The 26,370-nt window shown below is 57.6% G+C and overlaps 1 protein-coding gene across 6 annotated transcripts in view; it reads right to left on the bottom strand.

Moving 5' to 3' along the window:
• PEMT (phosphatidylethanolamine N-methyltransferase) overlaps positions 1-26,370 on the bottom strand; it is an 81,837-nt gene that overhangs the window by 46,123 nt on the left and 9,344 nt on the right. For 4 of the 6 annotated variants that reach the window (XM_017514917.2, XM_017514914.2, XM_017514915.2 and 1 more), the window contains exon 2: positions 23,526-23,633. In XM_017514917.2, coding sequence (XP_017370406.1) covers positions 23,526-23,618 — 93 coding nt within the window. In that variant the 5' untranslated portion in view covers positions 23,619-23,633. Of the gene's footprint in view, positions 1-23,525; positions 23,634-25,546; positions 25,569-25,958; positions 25,981-26,370 lie in introns of those variants that run through there. The other 2 variants (XM_037733563.1, XM_017514921.2) reach the window with 2 other exon arrangements.

Below are 26,370 nucleotides of genomic sequence, written 5' to 3'. Positions count from 1 at the left end.
ACCATCTTAAACCAGTCAGAATGGCTATTATTAAAGTGGCTGAGCGCGGTGGTTCATGCCTGTAACCCTAGTACTTTGGAAGGCAGAGGCGGGTGGATCACAAGATCGGGAGTTCAAGACCAGCCTGGCCAAGATGGTGAAACCCTGTCTCTACTAAAAATACAAAAATCAGCTGGGAGCGGTGGCAGCTGCCTGTAATCCCAGCTGCTTGATCCTGCTTGAACCTGGGAGCTGGAGGTTGCAGTGAGCCAAGACTGTGCCACTGTACTCCAGCCTGGGCCACAGAGCAAGAATCTGTCTCAAAAAAAAAAAAAAATTTCACTGAAAAGTGGAAAACTTTCTGATGCAAAATGGATTCCTCCTGGAGGGGCCTGTGTAAATGGGTATCTCATCTGGCATTTGGGATTCTCATGTCGAATAAGGGCCTTGCCCGAAACGGCCACCTCCGTCCCTCCCATCCCCTGTTCTTGCACTGGGCTCCATGGGGGAGACGCCCATGTGGGTGAGACGCTGCTCCTCACCTGCAGCCCACGCAAGCGCCCTCAGGGCAATCGGGAGTCCCCGCCCCCACCCCCAGGCTGGCGGTTGAGGGGTCTGGGTGCCACGGAGACCTGTAGGCTGCAGAAACGTGGCCATGGTGGCCCTGCATGGAGATGGCCCACTCTCATGGAAATGCGCTGGAGCCATGATTAACAAGAGGTCAAGGCCATGCTGTCGTTTTTATTTTCTTTTTTAATTACCCTGCTGCCATTCTGACATGGAGACCCAAGATCTAAAATTAGGCCACTGGATCTTGCACCTGACTTTCCAAGCTCCCCAGGGCACAGGCGTGTCAGCGCTGACAGTGAAGGGGTGTCAAATCTGCTCTCAGGGAACATTTTCTGAACACACTGCTCCCTGCACCCCTCATCCCTTTCCCCCCTTCCCCCAGCCAGGAGCCTTGGCTGGAGGGCAGCCCAGTTCCCCCCGGGCCGGGAAGGAAGGTCCGCTGGAGGGCGGACCCGGTCCCCCGGGGTCCACTGTATTCTGTGGAGTCCCAGCCCCTCACTGGCCTCCCAGAAACCGCAATCACAAACTTTTCTTCATGGAAACCAACACGCAGGTTTCCATTTAGGTGTGCAGGTGCCTGGGCGGCTGGGAGATTAGGAAGGCTTTGCTGTCCCCACACATGGTGTCCTCAGGGACCTGTACCCATGGCCAGGAAAGAGTTAATGTCACTGCCTCACTCTATCCAGGCCACAAAGTCTGGGGCAGGGACAAAGAACAAGGCGTCAGGCCCCACCAGCCCTCAGATGTGCTCCCCACCCTCCAGGAAGCGTGACCTGGCAGCTGGGTGGGGAGGGCGCCCCACATGCCATCCTGGCTCAGGGCAGCATGTCCCCCTGTGGCTTGGCTGTGGGAATGAATGCAGGGCGCCTGCGCCCCTCAGACTTTCCGAGTCCTCCCTGTAACTACCCCTGCCTCCCGGGGAGGCCGTGAGGAGCCGACAAGAGCTGGGGAGAGCATAGGTGACCACACACACGGGCCCTCACCAGCGGCCACCCTGGTCTGCTGGTGGTGCCACTGTCCCAGAATGACCCCTCACATGAAATTGTGCTCCAGTCCCTCACTCCGGAGCCCCCCAACTCTGCACCTTTTAAGCCCACAGTGGCTCCCAGGCCCGCGATGGGCCTGTGTCCACCCAACCACCAGCACTAAGCTGACCCAGCATCCCCTGCTCAGCTCAGCTCAGCTCCCCACCGTGACCTCCTCCAAGGAGAGCCACATCCAGGACCTTCAGCAGGTTCTCCCCGGCAGCACCTGGCAGTCAGATGTGGCCACATGGTACCCTCCAGCGCTGTACCCTACGTGGAAAGCTGAGCCAAATCTGGAAACTTCTCTGGACAACTGTCCTCAGTTCCCCACTATGTTCTCTGCCTGTCCTGAAGGCTGCCATGTCCCCACCACAACAGGAGAGGAGCCACACTTGGGGAACCGCTCTCTCTCCCTCCCTGACTTCCTCCCTCCTGCCTGGCAGTCACAGCCTCCCGCCCAGTGCACACCCAGACAGGGTGGGGTGGAGACCCCAGTCCGTTAGCAGGAGCTGGCTGGCTGAGGAGGCCAGCAGAGGCCAGGCTAGGGGCCTGGTAGCCAGGATCCTGCAGCCAAAAGCAACCCTTTCAGCCATTCAGCAACTGCCCCGATCTGTCCTCTGGTCTGTTTCTCTCGCAAACATACCTTGTGTAGAGGTGTTTGGATTATCAGTACAAAGAAGACAGTGTTAGAGACCCGGTCACCTCCCCTCAGCTACAAGCCAGTGGGAGGCTGGCCTCTGTTCCCCGGTAAACAAGGGTGAAGTTCCTGACAATCTATGAAGAGAAGATGCTGCCCCAGACGTCGGCAGCCCCTCCTGTGTCCTGCTCTAGAGAGAGCTGTCATGGCCCCGGAGGCATGAACACGGCCCTCCGTGCAGGGCCCTGTCCAGAAGGCAGGGTGTGCACCAGCAGGGTGGGCAGCTTAGCTTGCCTCCCCACTCTGGCTGCTTTTAAGCCAGCCTGTGAGCTGCACAGGTTGAGCCAATGGAGCCCCTCCCTGCCCTGCAAGGTTTCATCAGTGACGACCAGAGTGAATTCAGCAGATTTTTTTCCTTTTTTTTTTTGAAACAGAGTCTCGCCCTGTCACCCTGGCTGGAGTGCAGTGGTGTGATCTCAGCTGACTGCAACCTTCGTCTCCCAGGTTCAAATGATTCTCCTGCCTCAGTCTCCCAAGTAGCTGGGATTATAGGCACATACCACCACATCCAGTTGTTTTTTTATTTTTAGTAGAGATGGGGTTTCACCATGTTGACGAAGCTGGTCTCGAACTCCTGACCTCAGGTGATCCACCCACCTCACCCTCCCTAAGTGCTGGGATTACAGGTGTGAGCCACCTCGCCTGGCCCTTCCTGGAAATTTCTGTTGCCTCTGAACACACATGGCGCTGTCTGAAGTCTCTTCCCTCCTCCAGAGAGGCCAAATGAGCCACTCCAAGCAACTGGAAGTGAGAGGAAGGTTAAAAAGCCCTTTGTCTGCTGGAAGATCCTTGGAGTGGGAGCTTTGCTATTAATGCAGGAATCAAATGTGCCTGCAGACGCGGTGGCTCCCTCGCTGCTGCCTCTCAGTGGGAAAGCAAGGCTCTCATCTTCAGCCAAGCACAGGATGCCGAAAAGAGACAGAGAAGGCCTCAGTCTTGGCAGATTCCCAGGGGCTCTAAGAGAGACAGAATTTGCCTCTGACACTTCAAATCTCCCTCACCTTGCCCAGCTAGAGGTTCTAGGTTCCCGCCAGAGGATTCAGTCCCAGGTCGCGTGCCTGCCTGGCGTCCCCTCCCGAACCCCCAGCTTCCCCGGGAGCCCCTGCACTCAGCAATGCCCCTAACTACCACCATCCATGCACCAGCTCCCGGCTTCTGGGCAGCCTGTTAGTCTTTCCTGCCTGGCTGATTCCCGACACCACCTCCCCAGCCTGATCCCCACACAGGGACACACCGGAGTGGCAGGCCTACCTGGAGCCGACACCTCTGACCACCCTGGACTGGGCTCCAATGCCCTTTGTTTCTTTGTCCCTTGCTTCCTTATGAAAGGGACGTGACGTGCTTACAAAATCACACCCGGGAAATGCAAAATGGAAGATGCTGGTGCCCACAGAAAGTCCTGGAGGAGGAGAGCCAGGGACCAGGCTGAGAAGCCACTGTGGCCTCGGAGGCTCCTGGCTCGCTCTGGGACCCGGGTGGTAACAAGGATGCCTGAGCAGGTCCCAGGAGCCCTGGAGTCAGCTTCCCGCTCATCTCCAGAAGCTCACAGCTCCCAGGACGGCGCTTTCCATGGGGCAAATGCCAGGAGATGTTTGCTGAATGAATAAAGAACTGAGGCAAAGCTCAGCAGGACCGAAATGGGATGGGCCCCAGCCAGCACCGAGGAGTGCAGGGGGACATTGCCGGGGCTGGTGACCGTGACAGGCCACTCTCCCAATTCCAGTAGAGCCAGGCATCCAGGACTGGCAGGTGCTCCCCAGGCAAAGTACTGGCTCCTGGGGCCCACAGCTGCCAAGCTGAGCTTCAGGCCGGCCTTTCCCTCCCCAGGGTTTACTAGGAGGAAATGGCATCTGAGTGGATGGCCAGGGAGGGCTGGGGACTGGCCGAGGGACAGAACCATGCCTGGCTGGCTGGGCTGGACACCAGAACCCCAAGAGCTTGGGACCTGCAGCGGCTTCCTGCTACAGGATAGTCGGAGAAGCTGGCTGGAGGCACGGTGAGGTGAGCATGGGAGCGCACGCCTGCAGTCCCAGCACTTTGGGAGGGTGAGGAGGCAGAATCGCTGGAGCCCAAGAGTTTGGGATCAGCCTGGGCAACAGGGTGAGACCCCTGTCTCCACATAAATAAATAAATAAGCCAGGCGTGGTGATGCGTGGCTGTAGTCCCAGCCACTTGAGCTGAGGCGGGAGGATTGCCTGAGCCCAGGAGGCAGACGTTGCAGTGAGCAGAGATGACACCACTGCATTCCAGCCCGGGCAGAGTGAGACCCACTCTCAGGAAAAAAAAAAAAAGAGAAGGGCAGCAGAGTGGACCAAACGTGGCTTGGCAACAGGTTTGTAATGATTTCTGAGCCCTCCCAGGCCTCAAGTGCTCCACGTGCACTATAACAAGGTCCCTTCTAGCTACCACCCCTCCAAGAGCCTGCCCCCACCACCCAGCAGGAAGCACCGCTCCAAGGCCAGCCCACCCAGCCAGGGCACTAAGAGAAACATGAAGCCATTTCAGCAGGTCACACTTCCAAAATGCATCCCAGCCCAGCCCTGTTCTCTCTGCATCCCTGCCATGGCTGCAGAAACCTTCATCAAACCCGAATCAGACTTCCTCTCTGCTCACTTCACCCCGCCGCAGCTTCTCACTCTCCCCGTTTTTACAGACAAGGAAACTGGGTCCCAGAGGCCTGGCATGACCTGCCCGGGCTGCACAGCTAGCAGGTGTGCCATCGATGCTGGCCCCAGCCCTTTCTCCATGCCTGGCTCCATGACACGGAACTTCAGAAAAGGGGACCCTGGGCAGGGCTGGAGGCAATGGGGTCTGAGGGGACTTTCTATGCAAGCCTTGCCAATGAGATCGACACCACCATACCCATTTCACAGAAGAGGAAACTGAGGCTCACAGAGGCTAACTGACCTGCTTGAGGCAGAGATAACAGGACTGGAAGCCAGGCAGCCTGTTTAAGGTGGGTGCCTGCCCCTCAAAGACCTGCTGGGGAAGGAAGCCTGCTGTGAAGGGGGCCAGCCAGAACCTGGACACCTGTGGAGAGGGACAGAGGTCATCTCTGTCAGGGGCAGTCCAGCACTGGGCTCCCTGCAATGGGCCTATGAGTCCTCAGAGGTGCCAAAGGCTGGTGGAGCCAGGATGAAGGGCAGTTCTGGCTGGTAAGGGGCGTCCAAGTGGGGATGGAGGAACTGTGGTCTCCGGATTGGGCGGGCATTCGTGGTTATCGGTGTTTTGGCCAGGATTCCCAGGAAACACAGAGGGGAGCGTGAGATCAGGGTGGCAACAGAAGTGTGGGGCAAAAAAGGCCCACCGTACAGCCCCACCGCCTCCCAGTTTCTGAATGGGGAAACTGAGGCTCAGAGTGGTGAAACGGCCACACCAGGCCAATCAGTGGTGTGACTGGGGCTGGAGCCCCACCGCACAGCTGCCTGCACAGTGCTCTCCCTGGCCTGGTGGGCCCCACCTGAGTGCTGGGAAGTCAGAGGTGGCCAAAGCCTCTGAGGCCCGCCAGCTACTCGACCCCACCTGAGGTCTCCATCAGGCCCGCCAAGACCCAGCCTCTTAGACAGTCACAGCGAAGCTACGCCTGATCTGGCCAGAAAGTTTCCCGGTGACCTGGCTGGGGCATGTCCTTTGCACAGCACCCCACGTGCTGCGCTGCGCACTCCTCGGCCGTCACACAGTCAGGGCAGGCGTCGGGTGAGGGCAGACGGGAGGCCTCCAGTGTGCCAGCTGTGACGGAAAGGCTCTGGGTCCCGCCCTCGGGGACACCAGAGGCAGGAATGAAGGAGACGAAGGTACAGGGTGGGCAGGTAACCTGCCCTTGCCACATAGCTAAGGATGAACAGGGGCTGCCTGGGGCCCCGTGAGAGAACTGGGAGTGGAGGCACGGGCCCCCGGGGATGGTGAAACTTGGAGCCATATCTGTACAGACATCGTCACCTTTTAACCAAGCTGGCCCTTGAGGAAAAGCTCTGCCTAGCCAAGGAGCAGCATGGTGACGGGCTGACGAGTCCCGACCAAGCCACCCTTCCCATCCACACCAGCTGCGTGTCTACACAGGATCCCTGCCGCCCTAGCCACAGGGGCAGGGTGTCCAGGCCCCCCTCGACACTCCGCCCCACCCCACCCTCACCTACACACTGCCTGAGCCACCCATTGTCCTTCCTGCTCCTAAGACTGCCTTTAACCAAACATCCCCTGGGCCCTGGGAGCCGTCTAGGAGTCAGCAATGTGTGCAGCGTGACTGACAACAGCAAGGACCCAGCCATGCCTTCCTCTCCCCTCTCTCCTCCCTTCCTCCAGACCCCACACGCAAATTCTATTTGCCCCAGGTTCCAGGGAGTCTCTCGCATGATGGGCAGGACCTGCGCACACCACAGTCATCAAGCATGTACTGGGCACCGTGGGGCAGGGCCCGGGGGATGACAGCCACTCCCAGCTCACAGTATCAGGCTTCGACTCTGCCTGGCTCCCTGCGCTGCATGAGGAGTGTGTCATCCTCCCAAGACCCGAGGTGGAACCTACGGGTAACCCGCTTTCACAGTTAAGAACGCCGAGCCCCGAAGCTGAGCATAGTGAATGGCTGGTCACAACCGGAACCTCACTGCGAGGCTGCAAGCTGGATGCGAAGTCCCCCAAGTCCCTGCCTGAGCCCGCCCTGAAGAAGCCTGGAAAGGTTTCAAGGACAAACTCCACAGAGCAGTCCCACAACAGATGCTCTGGGGCGGCTGCCCTAGGGGGAAGCGAGGTAACGAAGGAGGTGGGAAGAGGGAACAGAGAGTCACTGATGCTGAGCCGGCTCCAGGCGCAGCTCCAGCCCTGATCCGCCCAGCCCTTGCCACAGTCAGCCAGGCAGCTGTGCCTGCGTCACCGACCAGAACAGCGAAGCTCCAAGAAGCCAGGAATCTTGCCCAGGTCCCTCGTGCTCTCAGAGCCAGGACAGACCTGTGTGCTAAGAGGCCCAGAGAGATGATGGAGGCACAACCGCAAGGGGACGGCAAGGCAGATGGACTCCACGGGGCTCGAGGACATGGGGATACCACTTCCACGTGGCTGCCTCACGTGGACACCCCATGTGTGGCCCAACCCGCAGGAAGTCCAGTCATAATATTGACACAGGCAGGGCACACAGCAGCCGGGAACCTGGGCTGTCTCGAAGTTGACACAGGGCACGTGAGGGCACCCCAGGCTCCAGCGGGAGGGGCTTCAGGGCCAGATCCACGAGAGGTGCTCGAAGGGCCTCTTCCTGCCAATGGGGCCGGCGTTCTGGCCCATTGGACTCCCCTGTGCTGTGGCTCAGGGCTGTTTTTCCACCTTCCTGCCATTGCACCAGGCAGGGAGGGGCTTGGGGGCATGAAGCACAGGGCAGGCCCCGCTCTGCACGCATGGCCCAGGCCAGGACAAGTCAAGTGACTTCTCGGGCCCTCAGCTGCTTCTGTAACACCAGGGGCTGCCCCTCAGGGCGGAGGGGATCCTCTCAGCCTGTGTGCTGTATCTCAGGCACCATGCTGGCGGCAGCCATTACAGCGGCAGGAGTGGTGATGATGACAATGAGGCTGACCACCGTGACAGACACAGTGGAGGCACGGTCAGCATTCAGCTTCCGCTGTGGAGGGCACTGTCCCTTACCATGGCCGTCCTGCCCCTCAAGACGGCTGCAATCCCTTGATCCCACCGTCAAAGGCAGTTGGGAGAGATATGCTTTCAAGGACAAATCCCCCAGCTGGGCGTGGTGGCTCACGCCTATAATCCCAGCACTTTAGGAGGGCAAGACAGGCAGATCACCTGAGGTCAGGAGTTTGAGACCGGCCTGACCAACATGGCGAAACCCTGTCTCTACTAAAAATATAAAAATTATCTGGACATAGTGGCATATACCTGTAATCCCAGCTACTCAGGCGGCTGAGGTGGGAGAATTTCTTAAACCTGGGAGGCAGAGGCTGCAGTGAGCAGAGATCATACCACTGCACTCCAGCCTGAGCAACAGAGCAAGACTTGGTCTTAAAAAAAAAAAAAAAAAAAGGGAGAGAAATGAGAAATGCCCCCCAAGTCCCACCAGACCCCCGCCCAGAGGAGGCCATTTCCCATCCCCCGGCCCCGTGTGGCTTCTCTGACATCAGATGTGTCCAAGATCCCCTCCCATCTGACAAGGGACCTGCACACGGCCACCCTGTCCTCACAGAAGCAGCCTCTTCCATGCCTCTCAATTCACTGGGAAGGATGCCTCGAGAGGCTGCTGGTGACTTTGACCCCTGCCTTGGACATTTACTTTGTGACTAGGACAGCCTGGCCGAGGCTCCAAGGTCTGTCTCTGAAAGCGGCAGGGGAGAGTCGGAGGGTGGGCGCTGGGGGTGCAGGAGGCCTCGGCCTGAGGAACCGGCAGACTCAGGGCCCTGAGGCCCACGGAGAGAAGCAGATTGTGGGTTCCCACCGGCTGCTGGTCAACGCCACCTTCACCTCCCAGGGCGGCTTCTGACCTCAGGCCCAAGGGGCTTCTGGGCAGACGCCTGGTCTACATGGCGTTGCTATTGGTGCCAGCCATCGGCGGGGCCAAACCTGGCCTCTGACCCCTCAGCCCCTTCAGTTACCACACCTGCAGGGCCCCTCAGCCCCACCTCGCAGGGAGGTGCCATCTCTCAGCTCCAGGGAACCATGAAGGGGGAGCCCCAGGACTGTGCAGGAGGAAGCACAGGCACCCTTAGGAAGAAGGGGCAGTTTGGGCCTGAGGTGGGGGAAGGCCAGAGAGGCGACTAAAAACTTCATGGGCAAAGACCGTTAATAGCAACAGCAACATGGTCCATCCCTCTGGCTTCCCGGCTTTATGACAACCACGCTGCTGCCATGGGGGGTGGCAAGCAAAGCAGCAGGTGTGCGGCAGCCTGTCTGTGCCCGGAGCAAGCTGCGCTCCTCAGCCAGCCCTGAGGCTAGGTCGCCATTCATCTTACAGCAGGGACCAAACACCTTTCTAAGAACGCACAGCAGGTTGGAGGCCAGGGGGGCACCCAGCTCCAGTGGCCCAGCCAGGGGCAGCAGGTGGGCAAGCTGGCTGGCCTGGACGGGGTTCTGTCCACCCTGCCCCATGTACAGCCCCTGCCTCACCCAGGAGTGGGGCACAGTCTGCCCACCTCCCCGTGATGGCGCCGGCTCCTGGAAGAGGGAATTCTCCAGCACTTGGCCTGCACAGCACTTGTGAGGCCTTCACAGGGCAGGGCTTGGCCTCGGCGGCTTTAATCCTCGAGGGCCCCTGCCCTGCCCCTTGAGGCCTGGCTGTCCCATACGTTCTTCCTCCTGAGTCTTGGGAAGGAGCGCTCTTGGCTAAGGCAGTTTTGAGAGCAATCCCACCGGCCCCAGGTGCCAGGATGGAGGCATGGGGGGAGGGTCATGGGGAAGGAGCAGAGCCATGGATGCCACCAGGAGGATGTGGCATCAAATACCAGGTCCTTGGGCAGCGGCGGTGGCACTGGCCCTACAGCTGCACCCCACCCATGACTCTTCCTCCCTCCGGGACTCGCACCTACCAACATTCTGCTCCTGGCAGGGAGTGAGGGATGGAGACAGAGTATGGGGTTTGGGTGTAGGGTTCGTGCTGCCTCCCCTCTGCCCCCAGCAGAATCTTCATCCCTGAACCCAGCTGTCTCCAAGCCCTCTTCCCCATCTTCCTTGGATTGACAGGGGATCCAGAATGGAAAGGACCTTGGGAGATAATTGAGCTCCTTTGATTTTACCCAGGAAACTACAAGTAGCAGAGGTGACCAGAACTCACCAAGTCCACACAGCAGGGCGGTGCCGAACAGCACGGCACGGGACAGGGGCACAGAGGCCAGAGAGGGCAGAGGCCTTCAGCCACATCCAGCCAGCTCACAGCAACCCCCAAACCTCAGTCTCCTTGGAAACTCCAGCAAGTCCCATGGGCAGCCTGCTCTACCCGAGAAGGCGGGTACCCCCAATCTCTCTTCCCTCTGCTCCCATAGCTGCCCAAGGGGGACAGTGCACAGCAGCTGTCAACGCTGCCCTCACTAGAGGGGCTCACACCCACTGCCCATGCCGATTCACGCGAGAGGCTGTGACATCAGCTGGACAGGGGAGACTCAGCGTGGGAGGGTGCCCTGGGCAGGGAGGCCTTAGGAGCAAGCCCTCTGAGTGAGCACACACGGGCTGGGGTCCCTGCTTTGGGTCATTTTCAGCATGGGATGATGAGACAAACGTCTTCCCGAGGGGTGCGCCCAGCGGCTGCCTGGAACGTCCTGCACACCTACGGAGCCCTGCGCCTGCCTCCAGGACTCAGCCAGTGCCTTGCGAAATAGCACGTGGTTTTGAAAAACGACTGGGGGATCTTTGCAGCCTCCGTCTCCCACCCTCTGCACCATCCTCAGGACCCTCCTAGCTGCCGCTTCCCATCAGGCCATCAGATTCTCTATCCCCCTTCCCCCAAGACCTTTGGGTCGGGCTGTTCTGCTCCCATTTCAGCCTCTCTTGAAATCCCTGCCCGATACCCGGGGCACACCTTGGCCTGTGAGCAAAGGGTCCCCACAGCCAGCCCAGGCTCACCAGCCACCAACACCTGCAGGAGACCACACCTCTGTGTCAGGCCAGTGTCCCCTCTTTTGAATAAAATGATGGAATCATCTCAAGGTCCAGCAGTAACACAAACAAGGGAAACTCTCCTGGAAGCTGTTTCTCAAGCCAGCATCTTCAGAACCCGGGATGCCCAGTGAGCAGCCTAGCGCTTACCACCTCCCACTGGAGCCCACCTGAGTCTCACTGCGCCATGCCTGGCAGGGAATGGGGAGGGTGGGGAGTCCGGGACAAGGTGGCAGGAAGAGGGCGGCCTCTAGGGCAACTGATGAACTCTGGTGGCAGCATTCGTGACACTGGAGAGCCCAACACCATTGCCGCTGTGTGGCCCACAGCACTGGCCAAGAACGAGCACATGCATCAGCGCCTGAGTCTCACGCTGTCCCTCCCAGGCTGACTCCGCACTCCTGGAGAGAAAGTGCCACCAGATGTATCCCTAGGCCATGAGAATTTTCTGGGCAGGAGTTTCTGGGGCCAGGTGAAAGTGAATGGCCTAAAGCTGGGAGCAGCGGCTGGAAGACGCAGGCCTGGGCGCTTCCACTCAGGATCTTCTGGGGATGGAGCAGCCAGGCAGCTCCCATGGCTGCTTTTCCCTGGAGCCCAAATTCCCTCCCTGAAGGCCTTATTGCCACCTGTGAGCAAAGCAGGGCAGAGGCGGCTCCTCCAGATCCAAGTGAAGGGTCTTGTTCTGGGTCACCAAGGAGGTTAGCAGCAAAATGGCACAGAAACTCATGCCTTGGAAATTGTCCATGGAATTTCATTCAGCCTCCAGAGAAGACCCAGGAACGGGGTGAAGCAGGTAACACAGCCACGCTGGGCGGCATCTCAGTTCCTGACAGTGCAGGCGTGAGGCCTGGCAGGGAGTGACTACCCTTTCTACAGGGGGAGAAAGAAGGCATGAGAAAGGGGGGAACAGCCCAGCGGGCTCTGCGTGATCTCAGCAGAGTTGGGGTGACTGTGCCTGGCTCCATGGCTTCCTCCTCCAGGAAAGAGGGCGCCCTTCACCACCCATCCCTCACCACACCGGGCCAGGCCCGGGACATCCACAGGCGCCCCGGACCCCACCCGTAGTTTCCAAGAGCTCTCAGTCTAGGCGGGAGGCAAAACACACACTTTCAACCCCAGTTCCCAGGGCTGGTGCTCAGCACTGCCGCAGGCCTCCGGGGGGCTCGGGGAGGAGGGCCCGGCCATGTCTGCACAGGGCCAGGTCTCAGGGAAGCCAGGCTGGAGGAGCCAAAGCAGCCAGGTGGAGGCGGGGCAGCCCGCGCGGAGGAGGAGGAGGCAGGAAGTGCAAAGGCACTGAGGTAGAGAGAAGAACGTGTCTGTAGAACAGCGGTGGGTCACGCACGTGGCCCAAGCTCTGGGAGATAAGTCTCAGGAGAGGCAGATGAGATAAGTCTCAGATAGTTTGGCTCATGCCCTATCCTAACTTCCGACAAACACCCAACTGGGTGCAGGGGTCAGGTCGCAAAAGAACCTCTCCAGCCATGCTTAGCCACCAGCCAGGTCTACAGAAAGGTGGAAGTAGGAGGCCCAACCTACTGGGAATGCCTTAGAAAAGGTAAAGTGACTAAGGCCGCCTGGGTCCCCTGCCTCCTCTCCCCCATGCCATGCCTACACCAAACCACAGCACCCAGGGCCGCCCTCTGCCTTTCGGTTGCTGTGATTCAGCTCACACTAATAGCGTCCGATAGCCCTCATCATGCTGTCAACGTCAGAACCAAAAATAAATCATCCAGGGAAGACACGCTTGGCTCCCACCCGGCCATCTCTGGGGTATGAGGAACCTGCAGGGAACGGGGGAAGAGCTCGGCTCCGTGGGGACCCTGCCCGCCGGGCTCCGGGTAGGAGGGTGTGCTCCCTCTCTCCTCCCTTTTGTTCCTGTCCATGTCACCCCCAGCTGACCTGGCACAGACTGTGAGCTGACCTAGTTCGAGATACCTTGTCATATACTTTGTCACCACGTTGCTCGGACACCACAATTCTAAAGTTAGCCCTAGCCCGATGGCAGAGGTCCCCTGCCAGGCCGGTGCCAGTGGCCCACAGAGCAATGCTGCTGCCCAGCTCAGCTGCCATTCAGAGGCAGGCGGTGCCCCAGGGGCAGCAGGGCTGTTTCCAGCTAAAAGCCCACAACCACTGTCTGGCTCTGAAAGATCCCACACTCATGGCCCCTGGAACGGCTTGCACTTGAGAGCCAACATCAAGGGGCCCAGGGAGTGAGTGTGGGCGCTAGGGACAAGGAACTGACTGTCCCCAGCTGTGGAGCTCAAGCTAGACCTGCCATTCATTCCACAGGAGTCCAACGGCGAGCACAGCCCAGACAGGAGCCGGGGACAGCTGGGAGGGCCATGGTATCTTAGGTGACACTGAACTGAAGGGACAAGAGCCCTGGGCTCCTAGAGCCAAGGTCTCTGTGAGGCCTGATGAGCCAGCTGGCTCTGCTCAAAGAAAAAATGCTTCTTTTGCCACAGGCTCTGCCAGTAAGCCCAGCTCAGCTCAGCCTTCCCGCAAGTGCAGAGGCCCTGGCAGAGGACTATGTTTTCTGGTCCAGAACCATTGGCTTGGAGCCCAGTGGGTATGTGGCCATGCCTTGGGAGCCAGATTTCGGAGCCAGATGGAAGCAAGGGTCTCAGACAGTTTGGCTCATGCCCCTATCCTAACTTCCGACAAACACACTCACTCACACGCACACACACTGATACACAGGCACACGCGCACCCCACCATCCTTGAGCACAGTCCAGATTGCAGGAGGGGTTCTCCCTCACAAGCCCCAGGCCCACCTGCAGTCCACCTTCCCTCTATACTCAGAGCCCTTGCCTTGGCCTCCTTGGCTCCTGCCCACCTCCCCCGACTCTTTCTCCAAAAAGCCCCCGTGGGCCCACTTCTGCCCTGCCCGTGGCCCCCTGCCACCTCCTCCAGGCCCCACGACCCTGTCTCCCGCCTGGTTATGTTCTCTCCTGCAACTCCTTGATTGTGAGCTTTCTTATTGACCAAATGCTGATTTTTCTCCGTCACATCTAATGTCCAGTCTGACCTTGCTAACCCAGTGCCAGTCCCAGAGGGCAGGGTCCTGTCCCAGCACAGAGTTGCCCCAGAGCCCGGACTTGGTCAGGTGAGGGGATTGCAGCGTTTCAAAGCTGGATAGGTCCTCAGCTGAGCGTCCTCATTTTACAGATGGAGAAACTGAGGCCCAGGGAGGGAATGTGAATGACAAGCACGGGACCTGGACTGACTCCACAGCACCCACAAGGTCAGCCTTTCCAGCAGCTGGCGGGATCCCTTGGGGCACTCAGACCGCTGGCTGGGGATCTGAAAGTGGAAACTGAGGCAGCAGTAGCAAACGCACATGAAGAGCAGTAGGCAGGTAAGGGAGCGGCAGCTGAGGTGACTGACGTGAGGCAGGAGCACCCACACCTCCTCCTCCTGGCTGTCACCCCCTCCTCCCAGGAGGCAGGAGAAGCACGCCTCACCTTGCCCACAGCGCCACCTACCGTCTGGCCACCCTGGGGTACTCTCCAAAGCAAGCAGGTCAAACATCCAAGCCCTGGAAACCCCAGGCCCAGCACAGCAAGCACATTCTCATCTCCTGGAAAGGAAACGCTGCCTCTTCCCAAACCAACTCTCCAGACTAGGGTGGCCAACTACCAGGACTGACCTGGGTTCCAAGGAAAGGGACTTTCAGGCTAAAACTAGGAAAGTCCCTAGCCGGAGGGACAGGTCAGTATCCTGATGCAGACATAGGGCCTGCTGCCGTCCATACGAGTCCTCCACAGGGCCAAGGTCAGGGGCTTTGGTCTGGTTGGCGGAGACTGCCAGAACGTCTGTATGCAGCTGACCCGTCAAATGCCTTCCCTCCCTGGAGCACACATGCGGGACCTGCCCCGGAGCCACAGGTGTCGGGCAGGGTGCCCTGTGGGAGAAAGGGGCCTCGGAGGGGCGGAGCTGCACACTGACCTTGAGGACAGGCACGTGTCTCCCCAAGCAGACCTATGCATGAGAGCCGGGCACCCAGTGAGAGCAGGAAGCAGGGTGGCCTCGCAGGGCTCGGAAGGGGACAAACCAAGGTACCAGGAAGCACCCTCCCAAGGCTGGAGGAAACCAGCATGACCTCGTGTGCACCTGCTGTCTTGGCAAGATTTCTTACAGCTCCCCTTCAGGTTCACGGGGTCCCAGTGAGGAAGGGAAGTCAGACACAGGGCAACTTTGCCTAGAAGTCCTTCTAGATTGGCTGTAGGATCCAAACTTGCTGTTTCCAGCAGCTTTGATGTTGGTTACAAGCAACTGGTCTTCAATAAAGTTAAAATACCAAAGCATGTGCACAATTCGCTCTTGTAAATAACAGTGCTCAAGGCAGCCGCTGTAACTCACGTGCTGTCTCCCTTGGGACGATATAGGGCACTGCAGGGCAGGGAAGGGGGGCCCCAGGAGCTGGGGTGGCACAGGCCGCCTATCTTATGTTCACTGGGATATCAGGAATCAGTGAGCTTTCTACAAACGACTGCTGCACTTTACCTCCCTGTAGTGCTTTATTTCACAAAGCCAGAGTGTGCACAGAACCTGGCACAATGCGCCTCGCCTTGTCCGCCAGGTGCCACAGCAGAAAACCCGTCCATGGCCAATCTACGCTCACGAAGCCAATAAACACTGGACATTCATCTCTGCCAGGCACGGTGCTGGGCACAGGCACTGAGCTGCAACAGGTGCCTTGCCCTCCCTGACGCAGAAGGTCAGCAGCAGCTGCTACCAGGAGAACTGCACGTGCCAGAGCTAGGAACGCAGGAGCAGAGCGGGCTCTGCTTTGACTCTCTTAGGACGCTCCTGAGATGCTCCGATTAAGGGGACAGTGAGGGACAAACAGTGACAGCAAGTATGCCAGGCTGTGCTGAGGGGTGGGTACTCAGACCGCCCAGGCAGCCATGCCCCTCGGGGACATTGGGCAATGTCTGGAAACTGTTCAGATGGCCTGTACTTGGGGTACTACTGACACCTAGTGGGCAGAGGCTGGGGACATTGCTGGACACCTATAGTGCCTGGGATGGTCCCAAATGTCAGCAACCCTGAGCCACAGAGGGCAGGGTGGGTAGGGGCCTGGGAGGGGACACGTGACAAGGGCCACTCCAGGCTGTGGTAACAAAGGTCTGTGGGCAGCCTTGGACAAGAGAGTCCAGATTACCCAGGAAGACCCGGACCTGGGAGGACTGCGGACGCAGGTGGGAGGACGCCTGCCAGAAGGGCCTCCCGGGCCAGGGCTAAAGTTCCACTTCCTGGAAGACCTGGGGACCTGTGAGCACGGCCCTCCGGGGTGGCTAGAGAGGAGCAGTGGGGGGACCGGCTGCAAACAGCTGCTGCTGGTGATCTGGGAGGAGAGGGCATGAAGCCAGGTGGAGTCTGAGAGGGTCCGGCCCCAGGGGCAGGTGGGAAGAGGGAGTCCACGCTGGTCCTTGAACCTCAGCCCTGCCATCTGGAGCGATAAAGAACAGAACATGGGGAGGTCTTGGCAGGGGCTCCCTTTGGAGACTGGCGACTCCCAGGCAGGGCCACAGTGCATGGACCCAAGCTCCTGGAGGCCTGAGGAGTCCAGGCCACAGACTGAGACCCAGACGACAGAGGGAAAAGCCTGTCCGCCCCCTGCGGCACGGCCGTCTTCGTTTCCTGAGCCCTTATCACAGCGTTCATTACAAACGTGCCTGTGCTCTGGCAGGACAGAGGTCATTCACTCCGAGGACGCACACAGCGCCTGGTGCCTGGAGGGTTCTCAGTGACTATTCGCTGAACAAACGAACACCAGGCGGAGGAAGAGGAATTCACGACAGCAGGAAGAGAGCCAGTCAGCATCATGGCGCGCAGGGAGAGTGAGGGTCCGCAGTGTGAACTCCCCGAAAGAACCAGAAACAGAAGCCCGGGAAAGCCTCCCTTGTTCAGAACAAGGAGGAGTGGGAGGAAGCCTTGGAAAGAAATGTTCTAGCAGAGTGGAGGAGATGCCAGCTGGCCACGTGGAGGGAGGGCAGGGGCAGGTGGCTCACCTAGGAAGCCTAGAAAGGCAGAGGGGACAGGGCAGGTGCTGATGAGCAGGAGTGGGCAGCACCCCAGCCCAGCGCTGGGAAGACACTCCCGAGACCCACAGTCCAGAGAGGCACGTGCTGCGCCTGGGGCCAAGGCCCTCTCCAGTGCCCCCAGCTCCCCACACAGTCTGCTTTTGTTTGGGTTTTTGTTTTTTGAGACAGGGTCTTACTCTGCCACCCAGACTGGAGTTGAGTGGCTTGAGCATGACTCACGGCAGCCTGGACCCAAGTGACCCTCCCACCTGAGCCTTCTGAGTAGCCGGGACCACCAGCACTAACCACCACACCTGGCTAATTTTTGTATTTTTATAGAGATGGCATTTTACCATGTTGCCTGGGCTGGTTTCGAACTCCTGGGCTCCAGTGATCCGCCTGCCTCGGCCTCCCAAAGTGCTGGGATTATAGGCGTGAGCCACCATGCCTGGCCTTCACACACAGTCCGGAGCCCAAGGACATCCGTGTCCGACATAGGCAAAACCGAGCTCTCTTCCTCCACAAGCCTCTCCTCCCACGGTTGCCCCAGGGCAGCCAGCGGCCTTGCCTCCCACGGGTCACTCAGGCCAGGCCACGGGCTGGCCATGCCGCCTCTCACCGCTCTCCCTGACCACTCCTCCCACCTCCGCCAGTCCCACTGTGGTCGAGCTGCCATCTGGAGCCCGCTGGCCTCCCAGCTCCACCTCTGCCTCTTCTCCTCTGTCTTTGGCGCAGTGACCTTGAAACTCCGACTCAGATCATTCCGTTCCTGCAATGGCTCCCAGCTCAGAGTCCGTTGAATGTCCACCCACAGCCCGCAAGGCCTGCACCACCATCCCCAGCCACCTCTCTGTCCTGCTCCTCCATTCTCCTCTGCCCGGCTCCAGCTCCAGCTGTCCCTTAAAACCTCCAAGGACAAGCAGGATGGTGGCCACGGAAGTAGGAATCCGTTAAGGAGTGTGTAAAGACTCACTTGCCGAAAAAATAAACAAAAACAAAAACAAAAAAACTCTGAGGGCACTCAGAGTGCCCCAGGACTTTTGTACTTGTTTTCCTGACTAGAATGCTCTTCCCCGACATCTGAGGGTCCTCCTGCATGGAGTCAGGTTGCTGGTGAAAGGGCACTCTGCCCTGACCACCACCCGCTCTGTCCCTCCCCTTGCCTGCTGTGTCACCGGCAGTGCTATATATTCATTTGCCACTGAAGCCGCTGCATGAGGGCCAGGGCCTGAGATGGTGCTCAGCACACAGTAGGTGCTCAATAAACATTTGAAGAATGTATGAATGAACCTCTTCAAGCTTCAGTCTCCAAAGAAGAGATTAACAGCATTTGCTCTGAAGGTTCATTGAAACACCACACGAAATGCACTGGGCACAACACCTGAGCGTAAGTCCCGCCACTGCCAGCCAGCCTTCCACAGCAACTGTGGATAAAAATATTCAGGAGCGGCCAGGTGCAGTGGCTCACACATGTAATCCCAGCACTTCGGGAGGCCAAGGTGGGCAGATCACCTGAGGTTGGAAGTTCAAGACCAGCCTGACCAACGTGGAGAAACCCCGTCTCTACTAAAAATACAAAATTAGCTGGGCATGGTGGTGCATGTCTGTAATCCCAGCTACTTCAAAAGAGGCAGGAGAATCACTTGAACCCGGGAAGCAGAGGTTGCAGTGAGCAGAGATTGCACCACTGCACTGCAGCCTGGGCAACAAGAGCGAAACTCTATCTCAAAATATATATATATATATTCAGGAGCTGGGCGCAGTGGTTCACACCTGTAATCCCAGCACTTTGGAAAGCCAAGGCGGGCAGATCACTTGAGGTCAGGAGTTCAAGACCAGCCTGGCCAACATGGTGAAACCCCATCCCACTAAAAATACAAAAATTAGTCAGGCATGGTGGTGTGTGCCTGTAATCCCAGCTACTTGGGAGGCTGAGGCAGGAGAATCACTTGAACCCAGGAGGCGGAGGCTGCAGTGGGTCGAGATCACGCCACTACACTCCAGCCTGGGTGACAGAGCAAGACTCTGTCTCAAAAAAAAAAAAAAAAATCAGAGAAAAAAAAGTAACAATACAGCAATAAAAAATAATACCTAGGGGACAGGCACAGTGGCTTACACCTGTAATCCCAACACTTTGGGAGGCTAAGGCAGGAGGATCATGAGGTCAGGAGTGCGAGACCAGCCTAACTAACAGTGAAACCCCATCTCTACTAAAAAGACAAAAATTAGCCAGGCACGGTGTCGCATGCTTGTAATCCCAGCTACTCAGGAGGCTGAGGCAGGAGAATCACTTGAACTTGGGAGGCAGAGGTTGTAGTGAGCCAAATCAAGCCACTGCTCTCCACCCTGGGCAAAGAGAGAAATTCCATCTCAAAAGAAAAGAAAAGAAAAGAAAAATTACAGGCTGGGCGCGGTGGCTCATGCCTGTAATCCCAGCACTTTGGGAGGCCAAGGTGGTGGATCATGAGGTCAGGAGTTCAAGACCAGCCTGGCCAAGACGGTGAAATCTGTCTCTACTAAAAATACAAAAATTAGCCGGGTGTGGTGGTGGGCACCTATAATCCCAGCTACTGGGGAGGCTGAGGCAGAGAATTGCTTGAACCCGGAAGGCAGAGGTTGCAGTGAGCTGAGATCACACCACTGCACTCCACCCCGGGCTACAAAGCAAGACTCTGTCTCAAAAAAAAAGAAATTAAAACAGTACAGCTACCTGGCACGTACACTGTATTAGGTATGATATAGCGTATATGTGAGGGTGGGCATAGGTTACACTCAAATACAACGTCATTTCTATCACGGAAATAGAAGCTGCCAAATTTGGTATCCATGGGGTCCTGTAACCGATCCCCGTGGATACCCAGGAACTGATACCTATTAAGTTATTTAACTGCTTCCTTGGTTGTGGCCTGTTGGCTTGTTTTTGGTTTTGTTTTTTGAGACAGGTTCTCACTCTGTCGCCCAGGCTAGAGTGCAGAGGCACGATCTCCGCTCACCACCACATCTGCCTCCCAGGTTCAAGCAATTCTCCTGCCTCAGCCAACCGACCCAGGAGCTGGGACAACAGGTGCACACCACCACACATGGCTAATTTTTGAATTTTTTGTAGAGGTGAGGTTTTGTCACGTTGCCCAGAATGGTCTCAAACTCCTGGGCTCCACTGATCTGCTTCTCGGGCTTCCAGCACCGTGAAGCTGGGCCTTCTGGCGTCATGGAGCTGGGCCTCGCCATCCCGTTCGGATGCACCCGGATATGCGCCCCTGCAGCAGCTCACTGAACAGCAACATGTTCCCGGAACTTTTCTCCTTTTGAAATCACTTTGAAGAGCTCGCTCTCGCTCCCACTAACGACCACAAACTGTTCCAGTGAAAAACTTTCTCCAAATGAGACTAATCAAAAGCTTATGACCAAAAAAAAACTGTATGCCAAACACAGACACACGCTATCTGTCTTCCAAATCTTACTGCATCTTGTTTTTTTCTTTTTTTGAGAAGGAGTTTTGCTCTTGTCGCCCAGGCTGGAGTGCAGTGGCACAATCTCAGCTCACTGCAACCTCCGCCACCCAGGTTCAAGCGATTCTCCTGCCTCAGCCTCCCAAGTAGCTGGGATTACAGGCATGTGACACCACACCCAACTAAATTTTTGTATTTTTAGAAGAGACGGAGTTTCACCATGTTGGCCAGGCTGGTCTCGAACTCTGAACCTCAGGTGATCTGCCTGCCTCAGCCTCCCAAAGTGCTGGGATTACAGGTGTGAGCCACCGTGCCCAGCCAAATCTTACTGCATCTTAACCACTCTGCCATTCATGAGCCACCGAAAACCTTCACACTGAACTGCACAAAAACACACAGCTGGCTGGGCCAGCAGGAAGTGACCAAGGGGGTTCTTGCATAGACAAAAGTGTCCTCAGGACGCGCTATGCATTCAGCCAGCCAATCCCCCAAAGCTGGGAGACCCACGTGCACCTCACTGATTGCTGGACAAGGCCAGGCCTGCAAGCCAGAGGGCAGGGACCCCCTCCAGCTGTGAGAGCCCAGCGTCTTCCCTGGAGAAGGCCTATGGACAGGAAAGAGTGTGGCGTACCCGACACCCCAAGGGTTAGGCCCACAACGTCTTCCAACAGGGATCTTCGGCTTTTTTTTCCCTTGAGATGGAATCTTGCTCTGTTGTCCAGGCTGGGGTGCAGTGGCGCGATCTCAGCTCACTGCAACCTCCCGGGTTCAAGTGATTTTCCTGCCTCAGCCTTCCAAGTACCTGGGATTATAAGCGTGCACCATCACGCCCAGCTAATTTTTGTATTTTTAGTAGAGACAGGGTTCACCATGTTGGTCAGGCTGGTCTCGAACTCCTGACCTCGTGATCCCCACCCCCCACCCCTGCCTTGGCCTCCCAAAGTACTGGGATTACCGCACCTGGCCTTTCTGCTTTTTAAATGCTCTGGCCTCGCTTCCTGTAGCTGCCATAACAAATGACCAACTTAGGGGCTGAAAACAACAGAAATCCCCAATCAGTTACCACTGGGCCAAATCAAGGTGTCGGCCAGGTTGTGCTTCCACAAGAGCCTTTGGGGGAAACTCCGTTTTTTGCTTCTTCCAGCTTCTGGTGGGCCTGGCCTTCCTGGGCTTGTGTCTTAGTCACTCCAGCCTCTGCCTCCATGGTCGCAAGAGACACTCCTGTGTGTCAACGTCCCTGTGCCGCCCCATTGTTAACACGACGCGCACAATGGCATTTAGGCCCCACCTGGATAACTCAGGACCATCTCCCCAGCTCAAGCTCCTTGACTTCATCACATTTGCAAAGAGCCTTGTGTTTGCGCCATGTAAGAGACTTTAGGCCGGCTGCAGTCGCTCACGCCTGTAGTCCCAGCACTTTGGGAAGCCAAGGCAGGCCGATCACCTGAGGTCAGGAATTTGAGACCAGCCTGGCCAACATGGCCAAACCCCATCTCTACTAAAAATAGCAAAATTAGCTGGGCATGGTGGTGCGTGCCTGTAATCCCAGCTACTAGGGAGGCTGAGGCAGGGGGATTACTTGAACCTGGGAGGTGGAGGTTGCAGTAGGCCAAGATCCTGCCACTGCACTCCGGCCTGGGCAACAGAGCGAGACTCAGTCTCAAAAAAAAAAAGAAAAAGAAAAAGAGAACCTCACAGGATGTGAACATCTTTACAGGTCATTTTTCAGCCTCCAAGCACCCTTTTCACCCTTCACCACCTCATATCTACGGCATGCTGGATACGCCTGGGTGTCTGCAGGCAAGGCAGTGGCAGGGAACGACCAGGAGGCCGAGCATGGCAGCTGTAGCCCTGGCTACAGGGGCCCATGCCAGGAGGTGGGGGCCAGCAGGGGACGGTGTGGCTGAGTATAGGTGCTCCCCAGCCCAGCCGAGGCTTCTCAGGAGGAAGGGGTGTCCGGGAGGCCCGTGTTTGGCTACACCAAGCTGGCCATTCTCAGTCCCACTCTGGTCCTCCCCTCGAAGCCCCTCCTCTGTGGGCCGGTGGCGCATCCATCCCCGAAGCGTGTCCAGTGTGTATTCTTTGGAATGCACTGTCTTTGACATGAGCAGGCCGGCCCCCACCCACTTCTCTCGCCAGATGGAGAAAAATCTCAAGCTATAAACTAAATGAAAAACACGTCCTGTTCTGCCCTGGGATCAAGGGGTCACCTTAAATGAAAGCTGCCTGGAGCAATGTGCTGCTGACGCTGATCTTGCCTTACTCTGCAGATTGGCCTCAGGGGTGCACAGGGCGCTCAGGTCTCTGCATCAGCAACCCCAGCCCGCCCCGCTGAGCCCGGGACCACCAGCGCCCCCAGCAGGATCCACGGGAAGCAGCCCCAGAAGCACCACAGAGACAGCCTTGGGAGAGCAGACCAGGAACCCCAAGAGCTTTACCCCACAGCCTGGGGGGTGCGGGGAGCATCTCAGAAAGCCTGCAGAAAGAGCTGACGGCCCTCCCCTCCCACACTTTCCTCAGAGGGCCCAAAGCCCACTTCCCACGCAGTCCACCCCCCCCTCGGTGCCGGTGCTCGGGCACCCAGACATCCCCTGGCACCCGTCATGCGCTGGTGCCACGCTAACTGCTTGTTTTCAGCTCATGTCACCTTGTTCCTGCTACCCAGCTCGCCTGGGTCTGAGGTGTGTGGGCCGTTTTGCAGGAAGTCTCATGTGAGAAAAATAATCATGTTTATGGAACACACAAGGGGTGGGGGATTCACAAGCAGATGGCTTTACTGTGTGACATGGCAGAGAGGGAAGGGAGACCCTACTTCCTGGGCAGCCCACTTCATGAATGAGAAGGCCACTTCATGAATGAGAAGGCCACCAGACTGCTGGGCACGTGTGACCAATGTCAGCCCCACAGTGGGGCAGCATTCACCTGCAGGCTCTCGTGACACTGGGAGGGCCGCCCCTGCAGTCCTGGACCATCCTCACACCAGCCTGGGGAGCCCAATGGTTGCTGGACCCCCAAGGCGAGAGGGCAGGAAGCACCTAGTACTCCACACCAGCCAGCGACCGACACGGGAGGGAAGGGCAGAGCTGTCTCTCTGTCTGTCTGGCCAGCCAGCAGCAGCAGCCACGATCCCCGGCGTGGGGCTCGCCTAGCAGTGATACTCCCAGCTAGACAGCGTCAGGCACAACAGCGCTTACCACATTCCAGTAGAGCGGATTGAAGGTGATGGTGAGTGCAGCAGCCACAAAGCTGGGATCCAGGGGGTCCACGTGGCCCAGCAGCCAGGTCATAACGCAGAAGTCTGCCTGCAGGGACAGAGCCAGCGTCAGCACCGCCCAGACACAACAGGGCCTGTGAGCCCCCAGGAGTTGAGACAAAGTTACCCTCTGGGAACACGCCAGGAGGCCTGGGAACGTCCAAGTCCAGCAAAGGTTGCAACAGTGCAGTCTCAGAAAAAGTAAAGGGCTGAGACCTAATCAGCTGTGTCACGCCCCGTCAGGAGGGCGGCTGCAGAAGTTGGCCTGGACGCCGGATGAGGAAATCAGCACCTCTGAAGATGGGTGCCCGGCACCCCAAAGGGAAGTCACACCAACCCTGGTGTGACCGAGACCCCCCGGGATGAGGGTTCTCAGGGGCCCCAGAGAAAACCCAAGCAGTTGAAATAAAGATAAAGAAATGCTCGACCTCACTAGAAATCAGGTAAAAGCAAATTAAAAAAATAATGGTGTAATGGTGTGCCTCTGCTCACCCACACCCACCTTTTTTTTTTTTTTTTTTTTGGGACAGAGTCTCTCTCTGTCCCCAGGGTGGAGTGCAGAGGCGCGATCTCAGGTCACTGCCGCAGTAAATTCCTTCAAAGAGTGCTTTGATCTCCCACGTTCTGGGGAAGAGGTGGGGAGGAGATGGTCTCCTGCCCAGGATCAGCCATCCCAGGCAGGGGGCGAGCCCAGCCTCCACTCCAGTCCTTGCTTCCCCAAACGCCACCCTCCTGACATAACTCTGCCTGCAGGGTGTGACCATGGGATGTCACTGAGCACCTTAGACATCTGTCAGTGTAAAGCCATCTTCCACTATGGCTTGGCATCATTTCCACGTGTGGCCTCCCCGCCTGATCCACCTGCATGCCTGAAGTGGAAACTTCATCTCACTACAGGGCCAAGGGCAGAGCTAAGCAGATATTAAACGCTCTAGGCCAGGTGCAGTGGCTCACGCCTGTAAACCTACTTTAGGAGGCCAAGGTGGGTGGATCACCTGAGGTCAGGAGTTCAAGACCAGCCTGGCCAACATAGCAAAACCCTGTCTCTACTAAAAACACAAAAATTAGCCAGGTGTGGAGGCGGACACCTGTGATCCCAGCTACTCAGGAGGCTGAGGCAGGAGAATCACTTGACCCGGGGAGGTGGAGGCTGCGGTGAGCTGAGATCACACCGCTGTATGCCACTGGGCGACAGAGCAACATTTTGTCTCAAAACAAACAAACAAAATGTTACAATGCAGGCGCCTCCTGAGGGATGAACGAGCCAACTGTAGGACCAACGGAGCACTGCTACTGGATCTGTGGACGAAATGCTGAGTGGGAGAGTGGCGTGGCAGCAGGCGTGGGCATCAGTAAGCAAATAACTAAGAAAAGCCACTCCGCAGGCCGGGGGCAGTGCTTCATGCCTGTAATCCCAGCACTTTGGGAGGCCAAGACGGTGCGGGGTCGGGGGGAGGGATGATCACCTGAGGTCGGGAGTTCGAGACCAGCCTGACCAACATGGAGAGAAACCCCGTCTCTACTAAAACTACAAAATTAGCCAAGCATGGTGGTGCATGCCTATAATCCCAGCTACTCGGGAGGCTGAGGTAGGAGAATCGCTTGAACCCAGGAGGCGGAGGTTTTTTGGTGAGCCAAGATCGCATCATTACATTCCAGCCTGAGCAACAAGAGCAAAACTGTCTCAAAAAAAAAAAAAAAGAAAAGAAAAAAAAGCATCACTTGCCTAGATGCAGCCACGGCCCCTGGGCGCCGCGCAGTGCCTGCCCAGCGCCTGCAGCCAACAAGGCCTGGCCACTCATGAAGGCTAACTTGGCCAGGCTCACAGCAGGCTGCCCTGTCCAGAGAGAGGGGAGGGAAGGGGAGGGGAGGCCTGTGGTGCAGCCCCAAAGCTTCTAGAACCTGGGGCTTAACCTGAGGTCTGGCCTTCTCTTCAGTTTGATGATAATACCTATTAAGCACCTGATTCCAGGCCCTGTCCCTTGACAGGCCAGTGTGGGGAAGGTGGAAAGCTGGCTCAGGGAAGGGTCCTGGCTTTGGTCATGCCTGGCACTTCGAAGTGCACTGAGGGTGAGTTACCCGCATGCACACAGCAGACCATATGAGTGGGCCAGCGGCCAGTCTGCACCCATCCCTCCCCCTCCCCATTCCCCATTCAGCCCCTAGCCAAAACCTGGCCTCACCCCACCCCCCTTTGTCTCATTCCCATTACCAATCCTCCCATGTCCCACCTGTCATTCTGCCTCTTACACAATCAGCTAATCCACTCCTTCCCCAACCCTGGCTTTGCCGGTGGCTCCCCAGGACACAGCAAAGGACCTCAGTTGCCTCCTGCCTTTGGACTTCCCCCAGAGCCCTCCCCACGGACCCTTACCTACAGGCCAGCATGCTGTTAGTCAAGCCAAAGAGGAGAAAGGGCAGAGCGTGGGTCACAGAGCAGAGTCCCACTTGGCTGGGGGAAGGGGAAAGCAGGTAAGGCCGGGAGGACACTGAGCCAGGCGGGAAGGGACACAAGGGCATTTGCCGGAGCCAGGAAAAACTTCCCATATCGCTGGCACCTCTCTGACGCTACACCTAAGACAGGTGCATTTTCCTGAGTGTAAATGATCACAACTTCCCCACTGGGACCTGGGGCTGCTGCTTCCCATAAGGAATTCAATTCAATGTTAGTCACCAAATGCTGAGCTCCACTAAGGAGGACCTCACTCTAGGGAGGGCTAAGAAAACACAGGACGTGAGGCCGGGCGCAGTGGCTCCTGCCTGTAATCCCAGCACTTTGGGAGGCC

Source organism: Cebus imitator, unplaced genomic scaffold (assembly GCF_001604975.1).
Source record: "Cebus imitator isolate Cc_AM_T3 unplaced genomic scaffold, Cebus_imitator-1.0 Scaffold538, whole genome shotgun sequence".
NCBI lineage: Eukaryota > Metazoa > Chordata > Mammalia > Primates > Cebidae > Cebus > Cebus imitator.
Note: the sequence above shows the minus strand (reverse complement) of the source record. Positions and strands in the feature narration are given on the sequence as shown.